The 9,749-nt window shown below is 48.0% G+C and overlaps 1 protein-coding gene across 1 annotated transcript; it reads right to left on the reverse strand.

The window, feature by feature from the left end:
- Positions 1-3,015: 3,015 nt before the first annotated feature.
- LOC137075749 (uncharacterized) lies at positions 3,016-8,071 on the reverse strand. Its single transcript, XM_067444679.1, has 2 exons — positions 6,547-8,071; positions 3,016-3,235 (listed from the first exon to the last, which is right to left on the reverse strand). Exon 1 carries the CDS (start codon positions 7,667-7,669, stop codon positions 6,656-6,658), a length of 1,014 nt encoding a protein of 337 aa, XP_067300780.1. The 5' UTR covers positions 7,670-8,071; the 3' UTR covers positions 3,016-3,235; positions 6,547-6,655.
- Positions 8,072-9,749: the final 1,678 nt, after the last annotated feature.

Consider the following 9,749-nt stretch of genomic DNA (forward strand, 5'->3'; position numbering starts at 1 on the left):
AGAAAAGGCTAGCACAACTTCGCTTGCACGCCGACATTAAAGGGTCATGAAACCCCCCTGCTGCAGCGGTGTTTTTTCACACCTTCTATTTGAAAAAGCTTGTTAAAAGGGGAGTGGTCGACTGTGAAAAGGTGGGATGGTATTGTGTGGAAAGAGGGAATGTTTGCATAAATAGGGGAGTGTCAGTAGGTGCATTAAGATTAGCGATACCAACAGCAGCAGACAGCGGATCTGAGACATGTTCTTGGTTCACGTTGGCATAGTTTACCACAGAGAGATTAAATGAGGGATGAGTACAGCGAATGAGAGAGCTATGAGTGGCGTGCAGCAGAGATCGCAAATCATTCAGCTCTTCAAAGTTCAAACCAGCATAATTCAGTGAGAAATGAAAATAAATGTTATTCTGCATGACGAAATATTTTGCAAACGTGATAAAACTATATTTGTCCAAATATGCACGCTGTTTGGCAAGATGAACATCGCGCCGACGTGATAAGAGAACGTGAACCACCCAACATGCGATGTGACAGAGTTGTGTAATTCTAGATCGGGGTAAAAGCGAAGAGGTTTGAGGCTAGTCTCGTCCGCGCGTTGCCGTGACGATCCGCGCTGTCTATCACTCGGCAGCTAAATCTATATTTGTCCAAATATGCTGCACACTGTTTCACTAAGAGCCCGAACACATGCGGTTTAGTGCATGGCTGTGACGACAAATAAAACGGAGAGGACGTGGCTTTTGTTCATTAGCCTACAGATTACAGATGGGTTATTTTGCACTCCTGACATAGATAGTCAACGCTTGCAGGTTCGGCGTGCGATTCCTCAGGTGAATTTTACTTTACCGAGCCTTTGTAGCAAAGGCTTCCACAGACGGCGCCGGTTACAGCTCGCTCGGCGCCCTTTACGTTATTTCGTATCAGCACAACGCCTAGCTTTCCTCCGTGACTTTTCCGCACGCTGCTTCCAAAACTTCCCCACCATATCTCTACAATAATGATGGAAGATGATGAGCCTGACAGAAGTGACTGTCTCATGCATATTAACTAAATTATCTTGTATGCATACAACAGCGCAGGGATTGGACTGAATGAGCTTTATGTCATGAATATATATCGAGAATCGCTCGGAGCGGTTGACGTCAGCATGTGCCCAGCAGCCCATACATGGACCGAAAAGGCCGCGCCGACGTCAGCATTTGTGACGTTGCTCCGACTAAGCTTTTCAAACCGGAAGACAGAAATCGCTCTGAAAAATGCAAAAATAACTTGTTTCACATATGCATACCATTAATGAGTACCCTTAGTGTTTTCAATGATGTGCAGCCTATACATATCTGTTTACATCTCAAAAAAAGTGTTTTGGGGTTTCATGACCCTTTAATGTAGCAGCAAATTTACCAACCTCACAGAGGCAGCACAAACTCGACTGAGGCTTAAAATATATAAAAACATTCGATCCGCTCAATATTCTGCGGGAATCAAAGATGTTTTTTTCTCACCAAGTGCATTTTATTCAAATTTATGTCTAGGAAAAAATAAAATAGGCATGTCCAGGCAGTCATGCGTTTCCTTTTTTTTTTAAAGAGTCGAGGTTTTAGATTTAATGTTCAAATATACTGTATTTGAAAGCATAAAAGCAACTGTATGTTTTTACACATTTATAAGAAAGACCATTTCTGCCACATTAGGGGGAAAAAAATCACGCTTTTTGTAAATCATAATTATGAGATTGCAACTGACATACTAAATCACAAAAAACAATGAGCAAAAACAATATAAACACAGAATTATGAGCAAAATATAAACTGCTGTGGACACGACGGGGATAATAATTCACACTAAGATTAAAAATCGGTCATTATTTACTCAACCAAGGTGAATAAATGATAAGAAAGAAGCTGAGACATTCTGCCTAAGATCTTTTGTGTTTGATTGAGTGAAGCATTAGAAGAACATACAGGATGAGGAGAAAAATGTTTTTTTTATTTTTTATTAGGAGTGGTAAACTTACAACAGAGTACACACAGAACACAACAACAAAACACACAACACACACACACACACACACACACACACACAAACAAACAAACAAACAAACAAACAGCAGTAATAGTAACAGCAATAAAACAGAATAAAATAAACAGAACTGACAAATATTAGTAGAAGTATTTAAATAGTAATAGCATGTATATTAATAATGATGATAATTTTTAATAATTGTCAATATTTATATAGAACAATAATGATCCTAAAGATGGTGATCAGTTGTGCTGATGGCAATAGTAATATCAATAATAATGATGATAATAACAGTAGTGGTACAAAAAAAGAGGGTCATGATGATAATTGTGTTGGCAATAGAGCTGTGCCAGATATCGAAATTATCGAAATATCGCAAATGTACATATCGCAATATGCATATCGCAACGGCACGCAATATCTGAATCATTTTAATAGGCTACTTCAACATTATGAAAAGTGTATGTTTTAGGTCGGCATATACACTGTACATTTTTTTTGTTGGTTTAACTTAAAAAAGTAAGTAACCTGGTTGACGCATAGAGCAGAAAATCGACCGGGCACATGACTTGCTTGATGTTAAAAAAAAAGTTATTAAATGCAATAATTTGCTGTCTCACGCTGTCTGACACACACACACACACACACACACACACACACACACACACACACACACACACACCAAAACGTGAATGATTTGTAACATGAATGTTTGCTAAAACGCTGCTGGTCACTTTCAGAAGTTGTAGCGATGCTTTCTTTTCCCAGAAGGACTGTGAAACACAAATGGTTTCATTCTCACTTTTAATTTCTTTTTAAAATATAATTTAAATAGATTTTACATAATAAATTGCAATGTCGTATCGCATTATTTAACAAGATATTGCATATCGCATTTTTCTTCAATATCGCACAGCCCTAGTTGACAGAAAAAAGTTAAATCCATCTGTAGCAAAGTTCGATATGATAAGGAAGGAAGAGGACAAGGGGTCGGCTGGACGGTTGATGCTGTATCTTTATTAAACTCAATATCTTTGCCAACACACACTGTGGTGTGGTATCTCAATGAACAACGATCGCTCAGTCACTTCCGGGTCGGCACTTCCGGCTTCCGGTAACTCAGTCTCTGTAAGGGGGGTTTGGCATCAACCGTCCGGGCTCTCTCTCTCCTCGATCTCCGGTTCCACTGATGTTTTATCCCCTCTCCGCGCTCATTACTAGAACAAGAGACAGGTGTTATTAATCTGCTTCCAACCCACTCACGTACCGCTTGTCCCGCGGCTCTCTCTCCCGCTGCAGACCTCGCTGAACCACGCCCCCCTTGCCACATACCCCCACCGCCCGACTCAGGCCGGGGAGCCGTCCGGCCTGCAGCCCCCCCCCCCCCATTTCTGGAGAGGAAGTCGGCCACAGCCATCTGAGCACCCGGCCTGTGGACCACCTGGAACTTAAAAGGCTGAAGAGCTAGATACCAACGAGTGATCCGCGCGTTGGTATCCTTCATGCGGTGGAGCCATTGGAGAGGAGCGTGGTCCGAACAGAGGGTGAACTCCCGCCCCAGAAGGTAGTAGCGGAGGGTGAGAACGGCCCACCTGATGGCAAGGCACTCTTTTTCGATGGTGCTGTACTTAGCCTCTCTCTTCGAGAGCTTACGGCTAATGTACAGCACCGGCCGCTCTCCCCCCTCCACCTCCTGGGCCAGGACTGCGCCCAGCCCCCTGTCCGACGCGTCAGTCTGCAACAGAAAAGGGAGAGAAAAGTCAGGGGAGTGTAACAGCGGCCCGCCACATAGAGCAGCCTTAACTCGGGTGAAGGCCTGCTGGCACGGCTCCGTCCATTGGACCGTATCTGGTAGCCCCTTTTTAGTAAGGTCAGTCAGAGGGCTGGTGAGGTCCGAATAATTTGGAATAAACCGTCTATAATATCCCGCCAGCCCCAAGAACTGCCTTACCTCCTTTTTGGTCTTGGGCCTCGGACAGGTTGCAATTGCGGCGGTCTTATCAATTTGGGGACGCACCTGCCCATGACCCAAGTGGAAGCCCAGATACCTTACCTCCACCCGCCCAATTGCACACTTCTTCGGGTTGGCCGTGAGCCCCGCTCCCCTCAACGACCTCAAGACCGCCCGGACATGCTGCATATGCCGCTGCCAATCGTGACTGTAAATCACGATATCGTCCAGATAGGCAGCAGCATATGCGGCATGGGGACGCAAAATCCTGTCCATGAGTCGCTGAAAGGTAGCGGGTGCCCCGAACAAGCCGAAGGGAAGCGTGACGAATTGGTGCAATCCGAACGGCGTGGTGAAGGCCGTCTTTTCTTTGGACAATGGAGACAAGGGGATCTGCCAATAGCCCTTCGTTAAGTCCAATGTCGAATAAAATCGAGCCGTGCCCAGCCGATCAAGCAACTCGTCAACCCGCGGCATTGGATACGCGTCGAATTTCGACACTGCGTTCACCTTGCGGTAGTCCACACAGAACCTGACCGAGCCGTCGGTTTTAGGAACTAAAACGATCGGGCTCGCCCAGTCACTGTTGGACTCCTCTATTACTCCCATATCGAGCATTGCCCCTAATTCTTCCTGAACTACTTTTTTCTTGTGTTCAGGTAAGCGATACGGCCGGCTGCGAACTACCACGCCCGGCTCGGTCTCGATATGGTGCTGAATTAAGTCGGTACGTCCCGGTAGGGGCGAGAACACGTCGGCGAATTCCGCCTGTAGCTTTGAGAGATCAGTGAGTTGGGACGGTGAGAGGTGATCTCCCCCAGGGGCCAATGCGACCGATTGTGCTTTGATGCTCGCTTCTGGCCCGAGATCATCCTCTCCCCCGATCACCGTCGCCAACAACACTGATTCCACCTCATTCCATTTTTTCAGGAGGTTGAGGTGATAAATTTGCCGTGCCCCGTTCCTATCGGACCGTATCACTTCATAATCGAGGTCTCCCACCTGTCGTGCGACCTCAAACGGCCCCTGCCACTTCGACATTAATTTAGAGCTCGATGTAGGGAGTAATACGAGCACTTTCTCTCCCGGTGTAAATTTGCGTAGTCTCGTACCCCTGTTATACGACCGGCTTTGGCGGTCCTGGGCTTGCAACAAATTCTCCCTAGATAGCCGCCCCAAGGTGTGGAGTTTTGTTCGCAAGTCCAGCACATATTGAATTTCGTTTTTGGCCAAAGAAGGTCCCTCCTCCCAAGTCTCTCGTAGGACGTCCAGCACCCCCCGGGGCTGTCGTCCGTAGAGAAGCTCGAAGGGGGAAAACCCCGTGGAGGCTTGTGGGACCTCCCGCACAGCGAATAAGAGGGGTTCTAACCACCGATCCCAATTTTTGGCGTCTTCCTGTACGAATTTACGGATCATGGATTTAAGAGTGCGATTAAATCGTTCGACCAAGCCGTCTGTTTGTGGGTGATAGACGCTTGTCCGAATCGATTTGATGCCCAATAACCCGTATAATTCGCTTAGCGTGCGTGACATAAACGCCGTGCCTTGATCAGTGAGGATTTCCTTCGGAATCCCCACTCGGGAGATTAAACGAAACAGTGCGTCCGCAACACTCTTCGCCGAGATGTTGCGGAGAGCCACTGCTTCCGGATATCGCGTTGCGTAGTCCACGATAACTAGCGCAAAACGATGTCCGCGTGCGGATCGCTCTAATGGCCCGATGAGGTCCATCGCAATTCTCTCGAAGGGGACCTGCATTAATGGAAGGGGGCGCAATGGCGCTTTTGGGGAGGCCAGTGGATTCACCAACTGACATTCAGGACAAGACGCGCACCACCTGCGCACATTGTCGTGAATGCCTGGCCAAAAAAATCGGGTCATTAAACGATTCAGCGTGGCCGCCTGTCCCAGGTGGCCCGCCATTGGGTTAGAATGAGCCGCCTGGAAAAGCATTTCCCGGCGGCTCTTTGGTACTAACAACTGGGTTGTATCTACCTTTGTCTGAGCGTCTTGGGTCACTCGATACAACCTGTCCTTAATTATGGCAAAATAAGGATACGTGACGGGCAGGGCGGGTTGAAGGGACTGACCGTCGATAGTGCGGACCTGTTGGAAAGCATGTTTTAGGGTATCGTCCTGAGACTGCTCCAGAGGAAAGTCATCGCGGTCCGAGAGAATCAGTCTCTCGACCCCGCTCGGTTCCTCTGAAGCCGTTTCCGAGGGCCCCGTATCAGTCTCGCCAACCTGCACCCGCACCGCCCCGTTCCTAGCCTGGCTCCCCCAAGCGGCATCCGCGCATATCGACCCCAATAACGCCGGAAAGGCGGGCCAATTCGTCCCCAGAATTAGCGGATGCCGGAGGTGGGGACTAACCGCCACCTCAACACTATGATTTTCTCCCCTGAACTGAATCGTGACTGGTACAAGCGGATATTCCACCACATCCCCGTGCACACACCGCACCTTAACCATGCGGCTTGTATCCAATGCCCCAGGCTGCATCAGGCTTTGATGGATCGAGGTTTGGTTACATCCTGAATCCACCAAGGCCTGATATGTACCCCCCTTGATACTCACAGGAACTTGGTACTCTCCTGCTTGATCAGGGGTGGTCCGCTGGACGTCCGGGACCCGGATCATTGTCCCGATATCCATCATTGGACATCGGTCCACAAAATGGTCCGGGTCACCGCACCGCCAGCAGGCCAGCCCAGGCCTGCCCGCCGCCCCTGCGGCGGGGAGTGGGTTGGAATATGAGCGCGGAGGGGGGGGTGGAACCGGAACCGATATCCCCGCCCGACCCCAGCAGCCCCGCCCCCCTGGGCGGGGCCCTCGAACTCCCGTATTGCCCTGGGCCCATTCCACCCCGACCTCTGGGGGGAATACGAGGGGGCCCTGGAGGGCGGGACCTAGGGAGAGGGACAGGAGGAGAAGGAGAGACAGAGGGGGGAGAGAAAGAGGGAGAAGTTAAACGGGGTTCGCCGACCCCTGGGCACGCCACCAGATGGTCCTCCGCCAGGTTGATGGCCGTCGTCAGCGACGTGGGCCGGTGGCACTGGACCCACTCGGCGGTCTTCTTGGGAAGCCGAGCGATGAACTGTTCCAGTACCACCAGATCGACGATGTGGTCCACGTCGCTTCCACCGGCCAATAGCCATTTGCGGCAGGCGTCCCGGAGCTGGTGGGCCATCGCGAAGGGCCGGCCGGTCTCCCCCCACTCAAGCGAGCGGAAACGCTGACGGTGTTGTTCGGGGGTCCGACCGACCCGCTGAATGATGGCCCTCTTCAGATCGTCATAATCCAGGAGGTTCGCCACCGGCAGTTGTTGGGCGGCCGCCTGGGCTTCTCCGCTGAGCAATGGAATAAGGCGCACCGGCCACTGTGCCCGGGGCCACCCGCAGGCCTCCGCCGCTTTCTGAAAAAGGTCTATGAAGGCCTCGGGATCGTCCTGTGGCCCCATCTTGTGTAGGGGCACGTGGACCGGTGCGCTGGCGAGCCCGGCGGCTTCGGTGTGAACCTCCCGGTCTATCCAGCTCCGGAACCTCTCGCGGTCCTCTTGCTGGCCGCGGACGATGGCCTCGAATCGACGCTCCTGGTCCGCCCGCAGCTCCAGCATGGCCTGATGTTGATTCTGGTGGAGGGCCGCGAGAGAGGTGATAATGTCCGCAAACGGCGTGGCGGAGGGCGTTGGAGTAGTCATGGCGGCGGCGCGGTCCTACTTCCTTCCCGGGTTTCGGCACCACTGTAGCAAAGTTCGATATGATAAGGAAGGAAGAGGACAAGGGGTCGGCTGGACGGTTGATGCTGTATCTTTATTAAACTCAATATCTTTGCCAACACACACTGTGGTGTGGTATCTCAATGAACAACGATCGCTCAGTCACTTCCGGGTCGGCACTTCCGGCTTCCGGTAACTCAGTCTCTGTAAGGGGGGTTTGGCATCAACCGTCCGGGCTCTCTCTCTCCTCGATCTCCGGTTCCACTGATGTTTTATCCCCTCTCCGCGCTCATTACTAGAACAAGAGACAGGTGTTATTAATCTGCTTCCAACCCACTCACGTACCGCTTGTCCCGCGGCTCTCTCTCCCGCTGCAGACCTCGCTGAACCATGCCCCCCTTGCCACACCATCATAATAATAACAACATTTGTATCAATAATGATAATGCCAACAGTAATAACAGTAATAATAATAATATCAATACTAGATGACGAGGATAAAAATGCTTTTTGGTGAATTATTCCTTTAAAGCCTGTGAATGTGTGGAGACCAGCCATCTTCTGATAAATCCTGCACATCTGTGCCTGTTCTGGAGAAAACGCTCCTTCCTCAACATGACATCATGACTTTGCGTAAACATACACGCCACTTTCTAAAGGCAAGATACGGCACGTACAGCGGGCCAAAATTAAACATCCGACCGACCGAACGTCTATCCGACCGTCTTGTACTTTGAGCGTCTGACGGAGCGAGTGACCCACGCGACGACCTGACGTGACGTCAACGTCTTGAAATTATGTCTTTTTTACCGTTTATATATCCAAGCTGATGTGTAAAGATTATACATTGACACTGCATGCACAAAATACATATATATATACCTAAAATAATACTCAGCCATTTCCTGCTGCACTTCCCTGAATAAGCCTTTAAAGATGTTGTAGGCTATTTTAAGTCTTTCTTAGTGATTAACTGAAAAAGCTTGTATATCATGACTTTCTCTGTTTTCCATGACAAAAGGAGCTAATGTTTCAAACTTTTTAACATCAGACTCACCTATTTTAACTGTACAGCCATGCAGTGGGCTACTGTTAATTAATGTCTTTGTATTTTTCCATATTATTTTATGTATATGTACGTTATATAATTTGCATGTTAGCTCTTTTAAAAAATTGTCAAACAGATTAATTTTATATTGTTTGTCATTGTTTTACAAGTAAGAGTTAAAAATTATATGTTAACGAGTTTTAATTTGTAAAGCTTCAATGTAATGGGACCATGCGGTCATTAATTGTCCATTTACTTTCTATGGTAGTAACACATTGACCCCCTTCAGGGGTCGCCACAGCGAATCATCTGCCTCCATCTGTTCCTATCCTCTGTATCCTCTTCTCTCAGACCGACTACCTTCATGTCCCCCTTCACTACATCCACAAACCTCCTCTTTGGTCTTCTTTTTGACCTCCTGTCTGGTAGCTCTAACCTCAGCATCCTTTTACCAATAATAATAATAATAATTATTATTATTATTCACTATATATATCCAATATATTCACTCTCCCTCCTCTGAACATGTCCAAACCATCTCAACCTGGCCTCTCTAACTTTGTCTCCAAAACATCTCACATGTGCTGTCCCTCTGATGTACTCATTCCTGATCCTATCCATCCTCGTCACTCCCAAAGAGAACCTCAACATCTTCAGTTCTGCTACCTCTAGCTCTTCCTCCTGTCTTTTCCTCAGTGAAACTGTCTAAATAACACAATGAGTAAGGTTAAGATTATTCAATAAACACATTGTTTATTTTTACCATGATTTTGTCTCCGTCCTTCTGATATTTCCTCTGCTGACTTCACTGACTCGTGGGCTGGTATCTTAATGAGTTAACATAAGCTGTTGATGTATTGGAATATAAAAAATTTACTTTTCTGAACTTATGCAGAGAGAGAGAGAGCTCATGTCAACTCAACACTGGCACTCAAATTATGATTAAAGTTATTCAACTAATTATACAAACAAAATTTATGAATTAGGTTTTATTTAATTCTATAAACTATAATA

Source organism: Pseudorasbora parva, chromosome 5 (genome assembly GCF_024679245.1).
Source record: "Pseudorasbora parva isolate DD20220531a chromosome 5, ASM2467924v1, whole genome shotgun sequence".
Classification (NCBI taxonomy): domain Eukaryota; kingdom Metazoa; phylum Chordata; class Actinopteri; order Cypriniformes; family Gobionidae; genus Pseudorasbora; species Pseudorasbora parva.